We start from the raw sequence: 24420 nt of genomic DNA, 5'->3' as shown, positions 1-24420 counted from the left end.
ATTCAAGGCAAGGCCAGTGGATTTTTTGAACCTGCCTGAAGAGCTGAAATTCCTTCATTCTCCACCCAGACCCAAACGAGCTCCACACAATGCTGGAGTTGATATAAAAAACCTGAACACGGAATATCCTCCAGATGTTCCGTTTATCCTCCTCATTCCCATAAAGAGGCAGCAAACCCTCCCTCCCCTGGCCAGAGGAAAAGCAGCTCCTTCATATCAAAGCCTCGGCAGTGAAATATTTATCCAAGTGCCTGTCCCCACTTCCCTGGATGCCTGAATTTCCAGGCTTGGCTCTGACTGATCTATTATTCTCTTTTCCAAGCACAAAGTAGAACTTTTTTATTACAGCTGCAAATTATAAAGCTGGGAAATTCTTTGAAGGGAGTTTGAGCCAAACAGGCTTTTTCCCCCCACCCCTCCTCCTCCTCCTCCTGGGATTCAAGACGGGGCTGCAGGAGCAGCACTGGGAGCAGACACGGGCGGGAAGGAGCTGGAAGAGGTAATTGCCAGGATCCTGGAGCTGGAGCTGTTTCTCATTAAGCCCCGTCTGTTTTCTTGGTTGCCACCGTGACGTTTCTTTGAGGGCCACGCAAGGGCAGCGAGGGTGAGCTGGGGCCAGCCAGGGCTGTGGGCTTGGGTCTCCTTTGGATAGAGGAGCTTCTACAGGGATTCAGCCCAGTCCCATCCACAGATGACACAGCCTCAGCCAGGTGGGCCAGATCCGCCGCCAGACTGGACAGTCATGGAATGGTTTGGGTGGGAAGGGACCTTAAAGCTCATCCAGTGCCCCCCCTGCCATGGCAGGGACACCTCCCACTATCCCAGGCTGCTCCAAGACCCAATCTCCAGCCTGGCCTTGGACACTGCCAGGGATCCAGGGGCAGCCACAGCTGCTCTGGGCACCCTGTGCCAGGGCCTGCCCACTCTCCCAGGGAACAATTCCTTCCCAATATCCCATCCAGCCCTGCCCTCTGGCACTGGGAAGCCATTCCCTGTGTCCTGGCCCTCCATGCCTTGTCCCCAGTCCCTCTCCAGCTCTGCTGGAGCCCCTCTGAGCACTGGAAGGGGCTCTGAGCTCTCCCTGGAGCCTTCTCCTCTCCAGGTGAGCACCCCCAGCTCTCCCAGCCTGGCTCCAGAGCAGAGGGGCTCCAGCCCTGGAGCATCCCCGTGGCCTCCTCTGGACTCTGACGCCTGCCCTCCCTGCTTTGGTTCTCATCCCACTACTGCCAAGGAATCCCTGGAGCTGCTTGGGCCACCGCAGCGGGTCAGGGGTGGGCTGGCAGGAGGGTGAGGAGATGCTCCCACCGGCCTCTCAAACCACAAAGACGTGAACGGGGGTGCTGCTTCCTGACTCTGCTGCCCAGCTCCAGCTGGAAGAGTGGAGCTGGGAAGAGCCCAGGCTGTGCTAACAGTGGTCAGTCCCTCTCCTGGCCACCACCCTGGACACTGCCCGCAGCCCCTGCCCTCTCCGTGCCCTCTGTCCCCCCTGGACAGCCCGGAAGCAGCACACCAGGCAGCAGGAATGCTGTGCCACCTCTCCCAGGATGCTCATCCTGATCTAAATTCATCCTCACGCCCGCCTGGCTTTGAAAGGAGCCTCGACTCCTCATTAAAGGACACGGTGACAAGTTTCTCCTCGGAGCGCAGTAAAGCTCCAGCGCCTCTGGATGGAATAGCAGGGCCGTAATTAACATTAATGACACTCCTAAGGAGCGCCACAGCCCGGAGCAGAGGGATCATTCCAGCACGGAGCCAGGTTGGTGTGGGGGCCACTCATCACTGTCACCTGGCGCTGTGCAGACCATCCTTTGAGGGAGCTGGACACGTTCCAGGAGCTGTGCACAGCTCCACAGCCCTGGCTCGCCGGCAAAGGCAGCGAGATTAATCAGGGGGATGATTTGGAAGCACAGGGAGAGATGCTGCTCGTTTTGCTCTCCAAATTCCGGCACTTCTGCACTCTCCCCCTTGCAGAAGTTCCAGGCTGGGGCTCTGTTTTCAGGATAAATAACGCAGCACAAAGATCATGGAACCACAGGGTTCTTTAGGTTGGAAAAGACCTTTGAGATCATGGAGTGCACCCCTGTCCCAAGTGCCACATCCACAGGGCTGTTAAACCCCCCCAGGGGTGGGGACTCCACCATGCCCTGGGCAGCTGTGCCACCCTGACCACCCTTTCCATGGAGAAATGTTCCCAACATCCACCCTGCCCCTCCCCAGCCCAGCCTGAGGCCGTTCCCTCTCCTCCTGTCCCTGTTCCCTGCGAGCAGAGCCCGACCCCCCCCGGCTGCCCCCTCCTGTCAGGGACTTGTGCAGAGCCACAAGGTCCCCCCTGAGTCTCCTTTGCTCCAGGCTGAGCCCCTTTCCCAGCTCCCTCAGCCGCTCCTGGGGCTCCAGCCCCTTCCCAGCTCCGTTCCCTTCCCCGGACACGCTCCAGCCCCTCAACATCCTTCTTATCACGAGGGACCCAAACCTAACCCCAAGATTTGAGGTGGGACACAGGGGACTGGGATGAGCGAGGTGCCCGCTTGGGAAGATGCTCCGTATGGGTTATTCCCACACGTTGGCACCGTCCTGCTGCATCCACCTGCTCTGCAAACATCAATCTCCTGCTCATCCCCAATGCCAGGAGCCCACCTGCCTTTCCAAACCTGGGGAATGTCAGAGGAGCTGCCTGGATGCCGCTCTCCCGAATCCTGCCCATGCGGAACATCAAACAATCGATCCACTGGCTGGGTGGGAATCGTTACAAGGGGAAACGTCATTATTATCAAGGTTGCAGAGCAGCAGAATTAATGACCCACCAGGGCCTATTTAGGACCGGCTTAAATGATTAGATCTGAGGCCCAGCCTAAGCATGGGCTGCTCAGTGGTGTGGGGGTGGTGGAGAAGATCTCTGCTCCCAAGTTTTTGGAGGTCTGGGATTCAGTTTTTCACCTCTCTGGCCTCTGCTCCCAGGTTTTTGGAGGTCTGGGATTCAGTTTTTCACCTCTCTGCCTTGATGGCCCCAGTTGGGTGCTGGACTTGGCCAAGTGCCACAGGAAACATCCCGTCCTCGGGAATTTGTTACGTGGGATGGAGAAGAACACCCACAGGATGGAAAGTGTCCAAAGTTAAAGCTGGAAATAATACAAGGGAAAAGGAAAAGGAGAAAATGGGGATGTGCTCTATCAGAAGTTCACATCTGAACTTCATGTCTGACTTCACCCAGCCAGGAAATCCTCACCCCAGCTTGGAAAAAACCCACCAGAAAACCACCTCGGTGCCAACGGGGCTAAAGGGAAGGAAATCAACCCCCAGCAGGCTTTGAACCAACAGGTTTCTCCAGCAGGAAAACATCCACGCTTGGAACGTGGCTGCAACAGCACAGGATAAGGGGAATTCATGGGGAATTTAGCCAAAATCCAGCTGCCTTGAGCTGGAGGAGCCTCCTCCCAGCCCAGACCTGACCTAGGTGCAGCACAAAAATGTCCCGTCCTGGCCAGCAGCTGGAGATCAGCACGTCCCCGGGGCTCAGCCCGGGCGGGTCGTGCTCCGATCTGCCCTCTCCAGCTGCTTCCCAGAGGACGTTCCTTGAGGGCCACGGAGTTCATGGATGTGGCCAGACAGCAGCGTGGCAAAAGGAGCCACAGCTGGGAAGCAGATGAGGGTTTGGGCTCAGCTCCCCTTAGCATGGGTCAGGGGATGAAGGGTGGGTCAGGGGACAGGTCTAAGGAGGGGTCCAAGTATGAAGGATGGGTCCAAGGGCAGGTCTAAAGATGAAGGGTGGGTCCAAGGATGGGTCCAAGGATGACAGGTGGGTCCAAGGATGGGTCCAAGGATGATGGGTGGGCTCAAGGGCAGGTCTAAAGATGAAGGGCGGGTCCAAGGATGGGTTCAAGGATGAAGGATGGGTCCAAGGGCAGGTCTAAAGATGAAGGGCGGGTCCAAGGATGGGTCCAAGGCTGACGGGCAGGTCTAAGGACCAAGGACAGGCCAAAGGATGGGTCTGAGGGTAACGACCACCCCTCAAGCCTTTGGGCAGGACACCCCGGAGCAGATCCCGCCTCCAGAGATGCATCGGACACCCCTTCCAAGGGTTAACACCCGCCCTTAACAAGCTGGACTTTTTGGCTCCTCAGGCAATGGATTTTTAAGACCTCCCATTCTGAGTTCGGATAATCCCTGACTACCCCAGACCTCCCATTCCGAGTTCGGATAATCCCTGACTACCCCTGCAAGATTCCAACGCCCGTGGAGCTCAGGAGGTGTTAAATGGGCATTATATCATCAGCCACTCTCAATGTTTTGCTTCCGTTTCGGGACCGTTCCCGAGATGTTTGTGGATGGCGGATTTATGGAAGTCAGGGGATCTTTTCAGGAGTAATGTTCCGTACCTCGGAGTTACGGTCAACAGCTGGAGACTCCGTGCAGGGAAATTGGAAGCTGGGAGCTCCAAAAAAATACCAAAAACACCAAAAAAAAAAAAACCCAAAAAATTTAACCCCTGCCTCAGAAGGTCTTGGCACGCAGAAATGATGGATTAAACGCTGGGAATGAGATCCGAAACACAACATTTAAAGGAGTTTATGAGCTGTCAGCGGGAATCAAGCGCTACACGGTGGCCTTGCTCCGGAGGGGACCCGGTCGCTGCTGCTGCTGTCACAAAGAAATGGTGCTGGTTTATTTTCTGTCTGTGCCGAGGTGGAAAAATCCAGCAGGAGCAGCCCTGGAGCACCCTGAGGGCTCCACTCCATCAATCCCGACCCACAGCTCATGGGGAGAGAGTTTTTCCTTCCGCCAAAGTCACCCCTGGCTCCCCAGAGCCCGTTTCACCCCATCCTGAGCTGGGGAGGAGATGAAGGGACTGGGGACAAGTGCCAGGACACAGGGAATGGCTTCCCACTGCCAGAGGGCAGGACTGGATGGGATCTTGGGAAGGAATTGTTCCCTGGGAGGGTGGGGAGGGGCTGGGATGGAATTCCCAGAGCAGCTGTGGCTGCCCCTGGATCCCTGGCGGTGCCCAAGGCCAGGCTGGACATTGGGGCTTGGAGCAGCAGTGGGAGGTGTCTCTGCCCATGGCAAAGGTGGGACAAGACGGTCCCTGATGTCCCATCCCACCAAACCATCCCATAAATCAGCCTGAGGGACACCAAGGTCTCTCCTGGGAGGGTTTCAGAAGGGTCCTTGCAGGGAACAGGCAGGATGGGGGTGAATCTCGACCCCAAATCACTCCAGGAAATCCCACCCAGCACTTGGGTTCCCCAGGAGTGTCCCCAAACTCTCGGCTCTCCGAGCCCAGCCCTTCCTTCCATGCTGGAACAGGACACAGGGAACAGAAAGCCCCGATCCAAAGCAACCCAAGAGCCACGGGGCACAACTGAAACCAGCAGGGGTTGATCAGGGAAGGCTCCAAATCCCCCTCCAGGGATGAGCTCCCTCCGGCACTGGACTCGGACACCACGGAATTGTGACATTAAAACAAACCCTCCATCCTCAAATTCCATGGCCATAAAATAACAATTAGCTGAGAAGAGCCCAGAATTTTTTCCATTTTAATCCACTTTTTATCTGTGCCAGGCATTTTCCACCTCATCCGGGCTAATAAACAACTCCCACTCCAGCAGGGATGCGCTGGAAAAAAAGAAGGAAGAAAGAAGAAGCTGCCTCTTTACCGCACTAATTACAATCCCGAAGCGCTAATGGGATTAGCAGGCAGGATTTAGTGGTTGTCTCCTGCAAAATCATTAAGTGCCATTAGAGAAAATTAACTTCCCTGCTTCTCCAAGAGGTTTTCGGGAATCCGGATCCGACCCGGCGCAGCGGCCCCTGGAGCACAACAGGGCCCTGCCAATATTGGCTGTTCCCTTGATTAATTCCCTAAGGGGGAGTTGGGATTGCCCAGCACCATTGGGAAGGGAGTGCTGGAGATGCTGGGAAAACTGGGTGCAGTGAGGAGAGGAGCAAAGGAATCATGGAATGGTTTGGGAGGGACCTTCGAACCCATCAAGTTCCACCCCTGCCATGGCCAGGGACACCTCTCACTGTCCCAGGCTGCTCCAAGCCCCGTCCAACCTGGCCTGGACATTCCAGGGATCCAGGGACAGCCACAGCTCCTTTGGGAAATTCCTGCACCAGGAAGGTGGAGAGTGATGAGGACAGAGGGGACACCACTGTGTTTGTGTCACCCCGTGGGACATTTCCACCTCCACGCCCGTCCCTGCTCCTTCCCTTTTCAGGAAATTCCAGGCATCCCATTCCCACATGGAATCAGCAGCCAAAAGATTTGATGGTGATGATCCAAACCTCGCCGCAGCTCCACGTCAGGGTGACCACGAGGGCTGGAAGTCCCTGCCCTTGGAATGAGATCAGCTTTAAAGTCCCTTCCAACCCTAAACCTTGATTCCTTTGATCCTCGCCTGACTGCATCCAGTTTTCCCAGTGTCTCCAGTGCTCCCTTCCCGGTGGTGCCGGGCAACTTTAACTCAGGATCATCAGGGAATATCCGATGCCCACCCTGGGGATCAAACAGGGGGAGCTGTGCCCTCAGCCAGACCTTCTCTAGTGAGAGCAGAGCATGGATGGGGAGCTGGAACGGCGATAAAAGCAGGAGGAGGGAGAGGCTGCTCCCTGGGAATGCGGGAATTCTCTCTGGGAACGGCGGGATGCCCCCTGGGGACACGGGGGTGCTCCTGGGGACCGACCAAAACAAACACTTTCTTTCCGGTGCCGAAGCACGAGGGCGAGGGTGGCCTTCCAGGAGGCATTTCCCAGCTGAAATGGCTTCGTTTCCAACAGCTAAAAGCCTTTGGAGACCAAAAATTCCCAGCTCAGGGAAAAAGGGGGACGGATGATCACCCGCATTTCGTGCAGAGACCGCAGCCACAGCCCGGGGAACAAGTGACACCGCGATGCTGAGGCCACCAGACACAGCTGCCAGCCCCAAACCCGCTCTGGTCCCCTCTGCCCCAACAAGGGGAGCTCCGGGTCTGGCACTGGGAGCATCTCAGTGGATTGAACTCTTCCCGTGTCCCAGCTGGAGCTGCCCAAACATCACGGATAGCCCGGAGGGTCGGAGCCCTGCCAGGGTATCCAGGCTCCCTCCACATCCCTCAGGGGACTCTTCCCGGGATTCTGGCACGGCCTTTCTATCCTCAAGAACGCCAAATTTTGGGACAGGAAGAGCAGTTCGTCCTGGGATCCTGTTTTGGGAGCCAGCGTGGAGCAGCTCCATCCCAATACATCCTCAGGGAGCGGAGGGGGTGTCCCAAAGTGGCACCGGTGCCCTCCGCCACGCCACGCCGAGGCGTTGTCTGAGCGCGGCCACCAGAAGGGGTGGGAAGGGATGGAGAGTAGGGAATGTAGCGACGCCAGGGAATCCTTTCCCTGCACAGCAGCAGCCTCTGCCGGCCCCGGAGCCGCAGAGCAGGAGCAGCGGGAATGCGGCAGAGCCCGGAGAGCGCGCCCCGAACGCCGCCAGGGATGGAACAGATCCCGGCGGGGTCTCCAGAATATAAACCGTCCTCTCCATAAGGATTTCTAAATCCCTAAATCCACTTTTCAGCTGGAGGGTGATGATTCCAATCTCTCTCTAGCGGGCACTCACCCTCCCCACGCAGCTCTCACGGCCATTCCCGTGCAGCAGCTGGAAAATCCAGCCCTCCCATCCCACATTCCAAAATGCCAGGGCTTTGCCAGCCAACAGTCCTGGAGCCCCTGGGTGCTCCTCACACCCCCCCCCCCCCAAATGAGATCCCGGAGCAGCAGACCGACACCATCCCACAACATCCCTGCGAAAAGAGTTTTCCACATGAAGCCCCCGAACAAAACCCCGCCATTTAGGGATAAAAGCCCTTTTCCCAAGGCGCTGGGATGAGCTCCATCCCCCCCAGCACGCACCAGCACCCGGCGGGCACCACTTACTTGGGGGTGTGCGCCTCATCCACGCGGTGCCCCAGCTGGAACTCGTGGGATTTGCTGCGGTGCAGCGCCGTGAATCCCGGGATGAGGTGGATCAGCTTCCGCGACGAGGGCGGGGGCGTCCCGGGGGGCTTCAGTTTGTTCCTGCGGCGCACGGGCGGCGTCCCCGGCGGCGTCATGGTGGTGACGATGTTGGGGTGCGCGGGGGGGTGTGCGCGGCGTGGCGCTGCCGCGGGGACGGTGGCAGGGAGCGGTGGCCGGACTCCAGGGGTGGGCAGAGCCCCGGGTGACCCTCCACGGTCAGGCGGTCCACGTGTGTGTACATGGGGCCGTGGGACGAGCTGGCGTGGCAGTGGTGCTGCCCGCACTTGGGCTGGATCTTGGGGCTGGGGTGCGTCCTGCCCCAGGGTCCCGTCTCGGGGGGGCATCCGGGGCTGTTCTCCTTGCCCGGCTCCGTGCTGGGCCACTGGATGGTCCAATCCTGCTTGGAGAGGCTCCCGCCTGGATAGGGCACAGAGACACGGCCATGAGGTGGGGCAGAAGCTGGGAATGCCCTGCTCAGCCCTGGAGATGCTGGGATCACATCCCTGGAAGTGTTCAAGGGTTGGACGGGGCTCGGAGTAACCTGGTTGAGGGGAAGGGGTCGCTGCCCGTGGGATGAGATGAGCCTAAAGGTCCCTTCCCACCCAAACCATTCCATGATTGATTCTATCCTGGCTCTGCATCCCAGCGAGAAACTTCTCTGTGTTATGGAATCCTGGAATGGTTTGGGTGGGAAGGGACCTTAAGGATCATCTCATTCCGTGGGCAGGGACACCTCCCACTGTCCCAGGCTGCTCCAAGCCCCAATGTCCAGCCTGGCCTTGGGCACTGCCAGGGATCCAGGGGCAGCCACAGCTGCTCTGGGCACCCTGTGCCAGGGCCTGCCCACCCTCCCAGGGAACAATTCCTTCCCAATATCCCATCCAGCCCTGCCCTCTGGCACTGGGAAGCCATTCCCTGTGTCCTGGCCCTCCATGCCTTGTCCCCAGTCCCTCTCCAGCTCTGCTGGAGCCCCTTTAGGCCCTGGAAGGGGCTCTGAGCTCTCCCTGGAGCCTTCTCCTCTCCAGGTGAGCACCCCCAGCTCTCCCAGCCTGGCTCCAGAGCAGAGGGATGGGTGGGCTGAAGAGCACAGAGATCATCCAGTGCCCCCCTTCCCACGGGCAGGGACACCTTCCGCTATCCCAGGCTGCTCCAAGCCCCATCCAACCCGGCCTGGGACACTGCCAGGGATGTGACATCCACAGCTTCTCTGAAGATCCCACACTGGAGTCTCACCACTCCAAGTGAGGGATTTGCCAGCGGTGGAGGTGTCCCCACGCCTCCCCCACCAGCACCAGCTCCCCCCATCACCCCAAAAGGTGACCCTGGCATGGGACAGCCCCAATGGGATGGGGACACTCCCACTGGGATGGGGACACCCCCACTGGGATGGGGACGCTCCCACTGGGATGGGGACACCCCTCACCTGGCCCAGGCTGCTGCCCCATCTCCCCCCCCGCCAGTTTGTGCCATTTGCGTAACGACGGGGCTGTAATTAACGGAGGCTCCTCTCCACTCCTAATTATCCATCGCCACTGGCAGCGCCCTCAGAGCATCTCAAGGATGATCCAAGTGGAGTTCGGTCCTTGATCCCAGTTCAAGGCCCCCTGACTGACGGCTTTTGATGGCCCCCATCAAGGAAATCCAACAAAACCCCAAATCTCCTCATTTTCCAGCTCCTCCTTCCCGCTCCCTGGACGGGTTGGTAATTGGATCCTCTCCCCTGGCTCCGGCCTTTTCACGGGAATGTTTCAGCTCAAGCTCCCGAGGAAAAGGAAAGGCTTGGGAAACGAAAGGTTTGGGTTGAAAGAAAGCTTCGAGTCAAGGGGTGGAGGATGGGAGACGAGGACTCGGCTGGAATCATTTTCTCGGAGCAGAGCATCAAAATAAAGGATGAAAAAATTCCCAAAATAATCGTAAAATATGAAAAAATTAACAGCAAAAAAATTCCCAAATAATTGTAAAATATTTTTTAAAATGTATCAACGAAAGAATAAAACCAGAAAATGATAATTGAAAATGTTAAAAATAAAAATGAATTCATTTGAATGAATAAAAAATAAAGTAAATATAATAATATTTATTAATTTTTTTATAAATTAAAAGTAATTAATTAGAATAGAGAATACGTAAAAACAAAATCTAATTAAAATAATGAAATGTTTTAAATTAAAATTAATTAGCTGAAATTAAAAAGAAATTAAAATAAATAAAGTGAAAATAATAATTAAAACCTGTAAAAAATAAAACAAATTAATTAGAATGAATAAGAAGTACAGATGAATCAAAAGGAAGAAGTAAAAATGTTCTAAATTAAAATAAATTAAAAGAAACAAAATTTAAAATTATAAATGTTTAAAAGTAAAAGTAATTCCTTAGAATGATGAATAAATAAAAAAATGAAACTAAAAAGGCGAATAATAAAAATATTTACAATAAAAATAAATTTGAAAAATCAGAAAAACCTCCGTGTATGCAAATCACCGCGCACCTATGCAAATCCCGCGCATCCCATTGGCCGCTGCGCTCGTGCTGATCTGCATAACGCCGAGCCGGCCCGGCGCTAATGAGCGGGGTTAATTAAGATGAGGTGAGGATCTCCCTGCGCCCCCCGTGTCCCCGCTGTCCCCGTGTCCCAACGGGAAGAAAAACAACCCCTGGCCCGGGCTGAGAACACCCGGGAACAGCCGGGAAAAGGCGATTCCCAGCAGGAATGCGGCGGGCAGCGGGCACCGCGCTCGCTGGGATCAGCTCCAAGCGGGAACGCGCTTAGGAGGGGAAAACACCCCAACAAAAACATCCCCAAATTCCTCTTGCTCCAAAGCCCGCTAAGGGCTGGCGGATTCCGCTCCCTCCCGGCGCTCCCCGCTCTGATTCCCAGCTGGAAAAGCACGGGAAGAGCTGGCACAGAGGGAAAATCCCCTCTGCCCAGTTTGCCCTCAAACTGGCGGCCTGGTTGCTCCTCCAACCTGCGTTGTTTTGTCTAGATCCCAAATATTAATTATTTCTGGGATATCAGTCACAGCCGCCCCCCGGTCCCGCGGGCACCTCTCCTGTCCCTGTGGATGATCCCTCTGGATGAATTTGGCTCCATTAATCCCCCTCAGGCCCCTCCCTCCATCCCACTTCATCAGGGAAGCTTTTCCCAAACCACTCCGTTAAAAACCAACAGGAAAACAAACTCCTGGGAAGAGCTGGGATGCAGCTCGGGGATGCAGAAGTGGAAAAATTCCGCCTCTTTTCCGCCTGTCCCAAATAACAAAGAGCAAGGTTTGCTTTGTTTTCCTTCAAATGAAAGGCTGGGGATAATGGGATGATCCCATGGGGGCCCTGCATCCCAGCTGCTCCTTGGGATGCTCCGAGCACTCCTTCCCTTCCCAAAAGCTGCTCCCAGGTGACCAAACTGAAGATTTCGGGATGCCCACGGGTTTTTTGGGAACCCCCACAGTGCCAGGATAGCACCCTCTGGAGCAGACTCTGGAATCTCCCAGCTTGGAGCACCAGGATACCAGGAAGGACAACTCCTCCCTCCTCTCCACCACACCAGCACAGCTCCCGAATTCCCCCCAAACCGGGAATTTTTCCTGCTTTTCCCTCGCTGCTCCCAGCCCTGCCTGACCCCGTGCTGTCCCCAGGCCACCCTCAGCCTTCCCAGGGTTCATAAATATCCCATTCCGGCTCATTTTTCCCAGTAGGACACTCAACAAGCTCCGCACATCCCTCAGCAGTCACAGCCCACCAGCTCCTCGAGTGGCCCCGCTCCGCTCGGATTTAATATGGAATTAATCCTGCTCCGAGACCAAACCCCACAACAAAACCCCACTCCCAAGGATCCACATCCAAGGAAAACCCAATCCAGCCTTGTTGGCGCACCAGAGCAGGGGGGTTAACGCGGATTTGCTGCTCTGGTTGATTTATGGGATGCTCCGGGGTTTTCCCTGCTGGTCCCAGGGTGCTGGGCTTGGGAAGTGCCTCTTTTTCCAAGCCCATCCCGGCAAAATCCATCTCCATGAAACAGCCTCCAGCTCCCCACCACCCCCCCACCGGCAGGAGCGGCCTGGGAAATTAGAGGCTTCTAATTAATGACTCAATAAATAAAGACGGATGGGAAAGGTTAATCCTGGAGCTCATTCCTGCTTTATGAATACAAATCCTGGCATCTCGGAATCGGCCGCTGCAGCTCCTGCCAAGGAATTCCAGCTTTTAAGGAGGTTACGACTTGTTCATTAATTACATTTTTGGGATGACGACATTTTTGGGATGAATCTCCTGCTCTACGAGGAGATAAAATGCAGATAAACGCAGATTAAAAGGCATTTCTGAGGCAGCTGGTGCATCTGGGGCTCCTTGGGGGGGGGAGCTGTGGTATCCCAATGGATCTAAAATCCCAATGGATCTAAAATCCCAGCGGATCTAAAATCCCAGCACTGCATCCCAAGAGAGCATCGCTGCCATCCCGGGATGCTTTTCTATCCCCATCCTAGAAACTCCCAGACAGCTCCTCAGGGCTGGGCCAACCTCGCTGTCAGGGAGCCACGGAGCTGTCCAGCAGCTCAGAATCCCTGGAATCCAGCGGAGGGAAGGATGGATGGATGGCTGGATGGATGGATGGATGGATGGATGGATGATGGATGGATGGGTGGATGATGGATGGATGGATGGATGATGGATGGATGGGTGGATGGATGGAGGGATGGATGGATGGATGATGGATGGATGGATGATGGATGGATGGATGGATGGATGGATGGCTGGATGGATGGATGGATGGATGGATGGATGGAGGGATGGAGGGATGGATGGATGGATGGATGGATGGAGGGATGGATGGATGGATGGATGGCTGGATGGATGGATGGATGGATGGATGGATGATGGATGGATGGATGGATGGATGGATGCATGGATGGATGACGGATGGATGGATGGATGGATGGCTGGATGGATGGATGGATGGATGGATGGATGGAGGGATGGAGGGATGGATGGATGGATGGATGGCTGGATGGCTGGATGGATGGATGGATGGATGGATGGATGATGGATGGATGGATGGATGGATGGATGCATGGATGGATGATGGATGGATGGATGGATGGATGGGTGGATGGATGAAAGCAGCACAGCATCCCCTCAGCGCACCCCAAAGCCACCACCCCACCGCTGCTCAGTCCCCAACAGCCCAGGGGGACATTCCCAAGGTCCCAGCAGCGCTGCTCTGCCCATCCCAGTCCCACATCCCACCAAAACACGCTGCCTGGACCGTAGGAAATCTGGGATAATCTGCTCCCAGCAGCCACGCTCAGCCCAAGGCATCCAGGGAGCATCCTGCCCTGCCCTGGCCAGAAATCCCACTGTTCCCAGCCTGTTCCCAGCTCCCTCCGGCAGGAGAGGGACAGGGACTCTGCTCCCACTCTCCCAGGGAACAAAAAGAGGGGGAATTCCTGGGATGGAGCCGTTTGACTCGGCAGAGGCAGGGAACAGGGAGCCCATCCCAGGTGGAACTTCCCGCACCCAAATCCTTGAGAAATCCCAGGAGATTTGGGTTTCTCCACTGCCTGGGAGCTCCTGCATCCCTCAGGGCTCCGCCCGTCACTTCCCTGTCCCCTCATCCGTGGGACGAGGCATGTCCAGCACGGCACGGACCCACAGCAGCTGGCAATTCCAAGGATCCCGATCATCAGGAATGGCCACGGCTGCATCTCGGCAGTGCCGGAGGGACAGAGCAGCAGCTCCTGCCGGGAGCAGCGGGATGATGGATGGAGTTGAGCACCGGGAAAGGCAAACGCTCCACGCCTGGCTAGCGGGAGGCTCTCTCCCGCCGGGATCCGATGGATCACCGGGAATGCTGGCAGCCCCATCAGCCACCCCATTAGGGAGCAAGTGGAGCAGCAGCATCCCACAGACCTCCTGTACTTCCATCCCCACCAGCCGGAAAACTCCGGAGGAACTGGAGGAACTTTGCCGCGGCTGCCGAGCCAAAGGCTGAGGCAGATTTTCCAAAGCAGGGAATTCCCTGGGCCGAGCGGGCAGAGGGAGGGAGCGGGATTTGTTTGGAGCAACCTTTAAAAGTCAGAGGTGTTTGAACAAAGAGCGGTGAGAGCCCTCCCCGGGCTCCCGGGGAGCCGCCGCCCTTCCTCAAACAGCCGCGAAAACTCATGGAAATGCCAAAGGGAAGGAGGGCAGGAGCCAGATTTGGGGAGTTAGGGAATGCTCCCTAGGGAACGGCAGGCTGAGATCAGCACTGGGGTCCCACTGCCACTGTCCCCAGCACGGGGGGGTGGCACTGCCACTCTGCGCCAGGCGGGAATCCCGGAGAGGATCCAATAACCAGAACGGGCGGATGTGGCCAAGATCTCTCCAGGGAGGAGCTGGGATCCCTCTCTGGGACATTCCGTGCTGGTCCCACCAAGCTGCCCCTCACTGAGACCATGTCCCACCACCAGCTCTGTCCCCTGCTGTCCCCAGGGGCTGCTCCACCCCTGCAAAGCCCAGATGGAAACCCAGCAGGGCTCATTCCCAGCCTCCCAACCCCTGGGATGCAGCTGTGTTGGAGGAGCCCCTCCAGAGGGGACAGGAGCCGGGCAGATGGGTCTGGGGTCCCCAAATCATGGAGGTTTGCGGCTGCCCCAGAGTCCCCCGAGCTGGCACCACAGCCCCGGTTCTGTGGTGCCATCCATGTGCCAGAGGGGCTGGAGCGTGTCCAGGGAAGGGAAGGGAGCTGGAAAGGGGCTGGAGCCCCAGGAGTGGCTGAGGGAGCTGGGAAAGGGGCTCAGCCTGGAGCAAAGGAGGCTCAGGGGGGACCTTGTGGCTCTGCACAAGTCCCTGACAGGAGGGGGCAGCCGGGGGGGTCGGGCTCTGCTCGCAGGGAACAGGGACAGGAGGAGAGGGAACGGCCTCAGGCTGGGCTGGGGAGGGGCAGGTGGGATATTGGGAACATTTCTTCATGGGCGGGGCTGTCCAGCCCTGGCACAGCTGCCCAGGGCAGTGCTGGAGTCCCCATCCCCAGAGGGATTTAACAGCCACGTGGATGTGGCACTTGGGACAGGGGTCAGTGGTGACCCTGGCAGTGCTGGGGAATGGTTGGACTCGCTCTTAAAGGATCTTTTCCCAGCCAACCGATTCTGCTGTGACTCGTGAAGGCTCGGTTGGCCCTGCCCAGCCCCCGCCGCATCCCCCGGGCCCTCCCCGGGCAGAGGCGGCCCCGGTCCCGCTCATCCCCCGCTGCCGGCGCCGCGGCAGCCGGAGCAGCTCCGTGCGCGATTGAACAGCGGAGCTCTGCTGCCACCGCCCGGGGAGCCGCGCAGCCAGGCCGGGAAAGGGCAGCAGGGCTGGGGCACTCCCTGGGAAGGGCTCTGGGAATGAGGAGGCTCCGCTCTGAGCCAGCCGGGAAGCGCTGCTGGAGCTGCCCGGGGTCAGGATTTCCCCCTGAGCCTCCTGGCTGAGCTCCTGCAGGCACGGGGGCTCAGGGGGATCCTGTAAAAGTCATGGAATGGGTTGGATTTGGAGGAGCCTTCATCCCATCCCACCCCCTGCCATGGGCAGGGACACCTCCCACTGTCCCAGGCTGCTCCAAGCCCCAATGTCCAGCCTGGCCTTGGACACTGCCAGGGATCCAGGGGCAGCCACAGCTGCTCTGGGCACCCTGTGCCAGGGCCTGCCCACCCTCCCACAGAACAATTCCTTCCCAAGATCCCATCCATCCCTGCCCTCTGGCAGTGGGAAGCCAATCCCTGTGTCCTGTCCCTCCATGCCTTGTCCCCAGTCCCTCTCCAGCTCTGCTGGAGCCCCTTTAGGCCCTGCAAGGGGCTCTGAGCTCTCCCTGGAGCCTTCTCCTCTCCAGGTGAGCACCCCCAGCTCTCCCAGCCTGGCTCCAGAGCACAGGGGCTCCAGCCCTTGGAGCAGCTCCGTGGCCTCCTCTGGACTCCTCCAGCAGCTCCAGGTCCTTCTTGTGTTGGGGACCTCAGGGCTTGGGCAGCTCTGCAGGTGGGGTCTCACCTGGGCAGGGCAGAGGGGCAGAATCCCCCTTGCTGTCCTTGCTGCCCACACTGGAGAGCTCACCCCAGGGCAGGGCGCTTTGGGGTCCCAGCTCTCACCCACCAGCACCCCCAAATCCTTCTCCCAGGGCTGCTCCCCGTGCAGCTCCAAGATGTTCCCTGCGGGAAACGCGTTCCCAGCCAGCCCCGGCGATGCAGGAGCTCTGCCAATGTCCGCATCAAAGCCACACTGCCGGTGCCACCACAACGGGACGGTGCCACCCAGCCCGGGCAGCCCCAGGGCACAGAGGGCACTCACCGGACTTGTGGACGCTGCGGAGGCAGGACAGGGAGGCGTTCAGCCGCGCACACTCCTCGCTGTTGGCCCCAAACTTCTCCACGGTGGCACAGACCTGGTCATCGGTCATGTCCAGCAGATCCTCCAGGCTCAGCTGCCCGGGGGCGATTTCCTGAGGGAGGAATGGGGCAGGAATGGGTCAGGAATGAGGAAGGAAGAACGAACTACCCTGGAGTATCCTCTAAACCTCGGGGAACACCAGTGAGAATCCCTTTTCCTCAGGTCACGGCCCCAAACCCATCCATTTTCCACCTGAATCTCCAAGAAAAACCTGGAGAAACAAGCTTTACCTCCAGTTTTCCCACGCTTTTAGGGATATCCGGACCCAGCTGAACATCTGGGAGCACCAGGAAAACCCATCCCTGATTGGGAACGTGCAGGACTGTGACCTCCGTTCCGGAATTCCCTTTTCCCTGGAGGCGGGATCGCCTTTGGGTGCCACCCACCCACCTGCAGGAGCCCGGGGCGCGGCAGCAGGACACTGATGGGGACATGGGGGACGTCCCCACTGCAGCGGGGTCCGCGTGGCACCCACTGGGAGCAGCAGTGGGGTGTCCTCGCCGGTGGGCGGGGTGGAGAATCCACAAAATCCTGGGAAAAACCCTTCCTTTTCCGGGTGGGAATGCCCAGCCCGTACCTCCATCACCTCCTTGCGGATGTCGACGATGCGGAACCAGTGCAGGAGCTGGGGGAAGCCCTCCAGTTTGGCGTTGCGCTCCTGCAGGGCCACCTTCCTCTTGCAGGACAGCTGCCGGCTGAAATACTTCACCAGTTTGCTCTGGAAAAGAAGGGAAAACCCTCCTGGGATCCCCCACGGGCAGCTGGGGGTCAGCTCTCGCCCTGCCCCATCCCAAGGTTCCCAAATCTGCCCCAAAACACAGCCCTGCCGAGCTCCTGCAGCCCAGAGCATCGAGGTTTGGTGGCCAGGAGGGAACTTCCCTCCCCAAAAAAAGCCTTTTCTTGGCTCCTTCATCCCCAAACTCGGCGCTGGGGTCTCGTTCAGGGGGTGGGCAGCCCTCGGCACCCCCCCCCCCCCAAGTGGGATGTGAGGGGGACGGGCGGGACGAGCACCACTGTTGCCACAAACGCTGCCCCGTCCCAGTGCTGTCCAGCCACCCCCAGGAAGCTTTTCCCGCTTTTATTCCCAGCCTCAGGGCCAAGGGACCTCCAAAGGCCACAGTTCCCCCTCTTACACCGGAGTTTAGTGCCAAGGACCCCCCAAAAACCCCCCAAAGGCCACGCTCCCCCCTCTTACACCCCCACAAAAACCCTACAAGGGGACCAGCCACGGCATCCCATCCCAAGGCTGCAACGCGGCGTTTTCTCCTCATTCCCCCCTCACCACCCCAAATCTCCCTCACCAGATCCATCCCCCCTCTCTCTGCTCCTCTGTACCCCCATCCCTGCTCTGATCATCCCCAAAACCCCCCCAAATCCTCGCACCCCGAGGCCGAAGCCGTTCCCAGCCGCAGCCCGGCAGCTCCCAAAATAAAGCTGCTGAGCGCCTGCCCTCCTTTCCCGGGAATGTAGAGCAGGGCTGGGAAGCTGCTGGGATTTCCTGCTCCCGGTTTTGCAGCTGGGTGATTCCCCGGCGCCGGCAGCACGGGATGGAGCTGTGCCCCTGCTCCCGCACACCCCAAAAACAGACGCATAAAATTCGGGATGGAGTTTGGGATGGAGAGAAGAGGGGAGAACCAAGAACTGTGGGATTTGGAAGCTTTCCCATCTCTCCCGGTCCTTTCCCCCGTGGTGACCCACTGGTGATGCCCACAGGGGTTGACATCACCCCCAAATCGCCCCCTCCAGGGGGGTGACGGCCGTGCCAGGAGCTGGGGACAGGGGTGTCACTCCCCCCCGGCAGCTTCTCCCGAGCCCCAGCCTGGCTGCCAGAGATGAATTCCCGAAAATTAACCCCCAAAAGCGAGGCAGGAACAGCAGAGAGCCTGACCAGGGGGGGCTGCAGGGAGCCCTCAGCTCTGCAGAGCCCTGCCTCGCTCCCAGGGCTGATTTTTAAGGGAAAACACTCCCAAAACGGACAATCAAAGGTTTAAGGATCAGCCTGGATCTCGCATCCCGAACACGCTCCAGGCTCTTGGAGCTGAAGCAGCCCCGGGCACCTCGAACGTGCCCAGAGGCAGCTCCTGCCTCCCAAAAAATGCCCTTGCACGGACACAGCTGCAGCAAAACACCGAGAAAAGAAATTCCAAAAAATCCCGCGTCCTGTCCTCCATTCCGCCGCTCCAGGTGGGATCCCAGAGGGAATAAAGGTGATGCCTGAGGCACCACGGCGTCACCAGTGCCAAAATCAGGGAGCTGGGGACAGGGCAGCCCCCGCCACCGCCGTGCAGAGGTGAGCTGGGAATGGGGAAAAAGAAGGAATTTTAATTTCCAGGTGGAGGAAATTCACACCCACAGAGCCCTTGAGTGACAGGAGGGGTCATTTTTACCCCAAAATAGGACCCCGCTGGGACCCCCAGATGCTCCAGTCCATGGGTTTGCTCCAGCCAGGGGAAAAAAAAAGCCCAAAAACCCTTCTGGAAAATCCCAAAGCCCTCGGTGTTTTGCTGGGGCTGGAATGGGGAGGGACGGAGACGGCCCCATCCCGCAGGGAAAAATCCCCATCCCGCAGGGAAAATCCCATCCGGAGGAGCTGCTCTGGCTCCTGCTCATCCCGGGATGGAGCAGAGGTGGGAAATGCCGCGTTCCTGCTGTGGCACAGCCTCCCCCTTCTCCTCCGTGCCTCAGTTTCCCCACCTGGAAGAGGGCAGGGGGCGCAAGGAGAGGGGTGGGAATCCCGCGGATCTCCCCCTTCCCGCTGCTGGAATTTGCTGCTGGTCCAGCTGGGGATGCTGCCGGGGATGATCCAAAACCCTTTTCCTATGGAGCTGGGGGTTGTTTCCCAAACCTTCCCAGCGCCTCTCCCTGCTCCAGCACTGCCCGGGGGAACGGCAGGAGCGATGCTCTGACACAAAGAAGTGAAACCGCCAGGATTCCCTTCCCTTTGGAGGCTCCAGCAGCTCCTGGAACCCCCCCCCCCCACCCCCAGCTCCTCGGAAAACAACGTCCCTGCTGCCCCCGGGGGTGGGTGCTGGGACGGGAGCGATGTCCCCACTCCACGGCACCTTGGGTGACCCCAGCAAGGCGAGGGGCCGGGATCACCCAGGGCTGGAGCTGGATTTCCCATCCCAACCCTTCCCATCACCCCGAGCAGGAATTTTCCCTCGGGTCATCCCAAACCCAGCACGGCCGCGAGTGGCTGCTCCCCACCCCACCCCCACTCCGAGCCGGTCTCCAAGGAGCGGGAGGGCGGCTGTTCCCCCCTGGAATGGGATCCCTGACGTCAGCCGGGCTGGCGACAGCACCGGCCCTGCCTGGAGACCGGGACAGGCGGTGGAAAATCCAGGAGGGGCAAGTTCATTCACCTGGCAGCCCGTGAGCCGCCGGGAATGCCCATCCCATCCCATCCCATCCATCCCATCCCATCCCATCCCATCCCATCCCATCTCAGCAGGATCCCAGCACATGCCATGGAGTGAGGGGTTCCTCTGGAGCCCTAAATTTCCTTCTCCACGAAGCAGAGATGCGCCCGGAGCGACTCTTCCCCGGCTCCCACCGAGGGGCTCGTTATTCCAGAGGCACCTGGAGCAGCCTGGGGCTGGGGAATTCCTTGCCACGGTTCTGTTTTCCCTCTCAGGGCTCTCCCAAGACCCTGCTGGGCTCCTGGGATGTCTCTGGCTCTGCGCACCCTTTATTTCGGGAGATGCTAAATGGTCCCTGGGGATTTTGTCGGGAATACAGGAGCCGAAATGTCTCCATCCAGCATCCTGGGAGGATCCAGCTGTGGGAGAAGTGTGCTGTGCTCACCCGTGGTGTGAGACACCAGAGAATCCACACATTCGGGCAGTGAGAATCATAAAATCATGGAATTGGAAGGACCTTAAAACTCATCCAGTTCCACCCCCTGGGCAGGGACACCTTCCACTGTCCCAGGCTGCTCCAAGCCCCAATGTCCAGCCTGGCCTTGGGCACTTCCAGGGATCCAGGGGCAGCCACAGCTTCTCTGGACAAATCCCAGTGCTGGGACAGCATCTCCACAGCCCGTGGAGCTTTGGGAAAGGCCACAGCTCTTTCCTCGGAGCCTCTTCCCATCCTCACCCACGTGTTCACACAACGTCCTGGGCGGGTTCCCCGTTCTCGGCAGGAGCACGGCAGCCCAGGGACAGGGGATTGTTGATCCCGGGGTTATCCTTGGAGCCATCCACCAGGTTCTGGGAACCCTGCCCCACATTTTGACATTGGGATGGGGTTTAACCCCCCAGACAGAACGGTGCCGTGGGACAGCCGGGAATATCGCCCAGCTCTGAGCAAGTTTTCCTTCTGCTGTTCCCAAACTCCACCGAATGCAGCACCCCCCGTCCATAGTCACACCCCAACCCCCAAATTTAGACCCATAAAGCCCAACTGCCACACTCAGACAGGGACAAAACCCCACAGCCTGGGCAGGGCTGAGGGATGAACACTCAGATCCCTCTGGATGCCACCCCACAGGAAGCAAACCAGCCCCGATTCCCACTGTTTGATCCCAGCCGCTGCCTTGGCTCCTGCTGGAGCCTGTCCCAAGGCACAAGCAAGACCCAAAACACCTCCCAGCCCCAAGGATTGCCACTGGAACCAGGCTGCAGCTGTGGCACCCGTCCCAAAAAACACGGCACGGTGGGACGCAGGAGGATGGGAGCTCACATCTACCCTAAAGCGGCTTAAAACCGAAAAAAGAAAGGAAAAACTTCTATTAATCCAGCAAAACCAGGGTTCAGCCTATGAAGATTAACCAAAAAAACCATGGATTCACCCATTCTATTCCAGCCTCGTGCTGACACAAGGGCTGGGCACTGTCCCCAGCGCCCTCCCAGTGCCCTCCCAGTGCCACATCCCAGCTCACCGCTCCCTTTGCCATGGCAGTGCCCGGGCCGGGAACAGTGCCCAGGGGAAGGGAAGAGGCACCGAGCATGGCCTCGGAGTCTGTGTCATGTCCTTGGGACGTGGTGGTGGCAGCAGGGCCTCAGGGACACAGAGACTTGGGGACTCAGGGCCAAGCTCCGCTCCTGCTGACGCTGGTGGCAACCCAGGACAACACCAGGAGCCAGTCCAGGGCTGGCATCGTGAATCTGGCCCTGGATTCACTCCCCTCATGGGAATCACTCTGGTTTAGAAGTGAAAAACAACAGGAGAGTGTCAGCAGGGCTGTCCTTGGCTGGCACATCCCAAACTCCCGGTTTGGGGGTGTTTTAGGGATGGCAATGCCAGGGCTCCCTGTGGCTGGCACTGAGTGATCCATAGGGGCTGGAGAGGTGCTTCCCTGTGAGCATTTGTAGGATAACATCCCTCTGATTACCCCCAAACTCTTCATCCAGCCCCTTTGGGCTGCCCCAGTGACACCGGGATGCCGGGAAGGAGCATCCCACCAGGATGGCTCCACCATGCTCCCCTCCGTGTCCGTGGGACAGAGACAGGGAATCCTCAACAAGGCCATCAATCCGTGTGGGATGAGCTCATGGAGTCCTGCCCCTCCTGGCAGGTTCTCCTGGGGATTTGGAGCCTGCCTGCATCCCAAAAAGTCTCCGGCACACCCCAAAAGCACTGTTATCCCCCTCCCGAGGTTGCTCCAGGACCAACAGCTGGGATGGGATGGGACAGGGCTTGGATCAAGGGGAGATGACAGCAGGGTGGGAGCGGGAATGAGCACAAGTTGGGATGCAGAGCAGGGAGCTGCACCCCAAACCCGGGGTCTCCCCACGACTGGCACAGCAGTGACGTGGTGATGTCCCCCTTGCTCCCACAGCACTCGGGAATTTTGGAAGCAGGACAGGGTGTTCCAGTCACGGTCCAGAGCCAACAGCTGCCCCACAGAGGAGTTGCAGGACCAGCCAAAAGGCCTGAATGGGATCAGGCTCCGAAATCCCCCCACCCACAGCCCCGGCTCCGCGTCAGCCGCCCCCACAGCACCAGCACGGCCCCGCCGGCGTCTCCCCAGGGTCACGGCCTCGCTTCTCCCCGCTCTGCGCCAGCTGCAGGGATCCTGCTCAGCCCTGGGAATCCCTGGCCGTTCCCTGCCCACCCCAGCCCACCGACCTCCTACTGAACCGTGGATTCACCCCAGCTGGGGCTCTGCACGCTCCAAGGGGAGCCTCATCCCCTTGGAGGCAGGAGTGGGGCCGGGGGGATGCCGTCTGGTGGGAGGGATGCAGGTGGATTGGAGGGGATGCAGGTGGGCCAGGAGGATGCAGCTCAGGGAAAGGGATTCAGCCAGGCCCCGGGGGCTGCAGCCCCGTGGAAGGGATGCAGGTGGGCCGAGGGGATGCTGCCTGGTGGAAGGGATGCAGCCAGGCCCGTGGGATGCAGCCTGCCAGCAGGAACGCAGGTGGGCCGAGGGGATGCAGTCCAGGGAAAGGGATGCAGCCGGGCTGGGGGGATGGAGCCGGGCAGCAGGGATTGCAGGTGGGCCGAGGGGATGCAGCCCGGCTGGAGCAGGAGCCTGGAGGAAGGGATGCGGCCGGGCCGGGGGATGCAGGAAGGGGGAAGGGATGCAGGTGGGCCGGGGGATGCCGCCTGCCGGGGCGGTGAGAGCCGGGGGAGGGACGCGGCCGGGCCGGGGGATGCCGGGGGATACCGGGGGGGATACCGAGGGAATACCGGGGGGCTGCGGCCGGGGCCGGGCCGCCCCCGTGGGTCCCGGCAGGAGCGTTCGGTGGTCCCGGACCCACCTCGGGGCCACCTGCAGAGCGCGCAGCCTCACTCGGGCGCACCGCAGCGCCGCGGGGGAACCCGCCGCGGCCCGGGGGGGTGGGGGGGAGAGTGATGGGGGGGTGTTGATGTTGGGGGGGGGTCGGCGGGCCCGTACCTCCAGGGTGCGGATCTCCTTCTGCGTGAGGTCGTTGGAGGCGGCGCACTTGGTGCGGAGCCCCTCCAGGTTGGAGATGCTGATGTCGATCATGTTCTGGACCAGCTCGCACTGCTGCAGCGCCTTCTGCAGACTCAGCTCCTGCTCCTCGCTCCTCGTCATGTTGTCCTCATCCATCGCTCGCCGCCCCCCCCCCCCCCGCCCGCCCTCCCCTCCGCCCGCCGCCGCCGCGGCCCCCCCTTCCCTCGGCTCCGCTCGCCGGCCCCCGCCGCCGCTCAGCCCCGCTCGGCCGCGGCCCGCAGCATCGCGGTGCCCACCGAGCCGTCAGCGCGGCGCCGCCGCCGCTACCCCCCCCCCGGGCGCGGCGGGGCGGGGGCGGGGCGGCGCGCTCCGGCTCCGCGGGGCCGCGCTCGCTGCGCGCCGCTCCGCGCGGGAACCCCCCGCACACCCCCGGCCCGGCACCCCCGGCCCCGGCAGCTTCCCGGCATCCGCATCGCCCCCGCACTCACACAGCAGCATCCTCATCATCACCCCCACATCCTCATCATCATACCCCCCAACCTTATCAACACCCCCATCCTCATCAACACCTCCACATCATCACCCCCCCATCCTCATCAACACACCGCCTCAACCTTATCAACAACTCCCCAAACCTTATCACCCCCAGCCCCATCACCCCCATCCTCATCATCACCCCCACATCATCATCCCCCGCAGCCCCATCACCTTCATCCTCATCAACATCCCCCAACCTTATCAACATCCCCCATCCTTATCACAGCTCCATCACCCCCACATCCTCATCATCACCCCCACATCATCCCCCCCAGCCCCATCACCCTCGTCCTCATCATCACCCCCCATCCTCATCAACACACCCCCCCCAACCTTATCAACAACTCCCCAAACCTTATCACCCCCAGCTCCATCACCCCCATCCCCCACACACCTCCCTATCCTCATCAACATCCCCCCAACCTTATCAACACCCCCAACCCCAGCACCCCCATCCCATCAACCCTCCCCAGCCCCACCACCCCCAGCCCCAGCACTTTCCTTCCCGCTATCCCCACCCACCCCCCATCCCCACACCTCATTCTCATCAACACTCCCCCATTCCCATCCCTATCCCCATCCCTATCCCCATCCCTATCCCCATCCACCCCATGCCCCAAACCCCAATGCCTCTCTATCCTCATCACCTCCAC

At 59.3% G+C, this 24420-nt stretch overlaps 1 protein-coding gene across 1 annotated transcript in view; it reads right to left on the bottom strand.

Moving 5' to 3' along the window:
- Window positions 1-23395, bottom strand: part of KSR2 (kinase suppressor of ras 2) — a 73971-nt gene extending 50576 nt beyond the window's left edge. The window contains 5 exon segments of the mRNA XM_039561040.1: window positions 7900-8095; window positions 8098-8397; window positions 16273-16423; window positions 16949-17089; window positions 23210-23395. Coding sequence (XP_039416974.1) covers window positions 7900-8095; window positions 8098-8397; window positions 16273-16423; window positions 16949-17089; window positions 23210-23386 — 965 coding nt within the window. The 5' untranslated portion in view covers window positions 23387-23395.
- Window positions 23396-24420: the final 1025 nt, after the last annotated feature.

This window comes from Corvus cornix, chromosome 15, assembly GCF_000738735.6.
Source record: "Corvus cornix cornix isolate S_Up_H32 chromosome 15, ASM73873v5, whole genome shotgun sequence".
Classification (NCBI taxonomy): Eukaryota; Metazoa; Chordata; class Aves; order Passeriformes; family Corvidae; genus Corvus; species Corvus cornix.
This window is presented reverse-complemented; position numbering and strand designations above follow the sequence as displayed.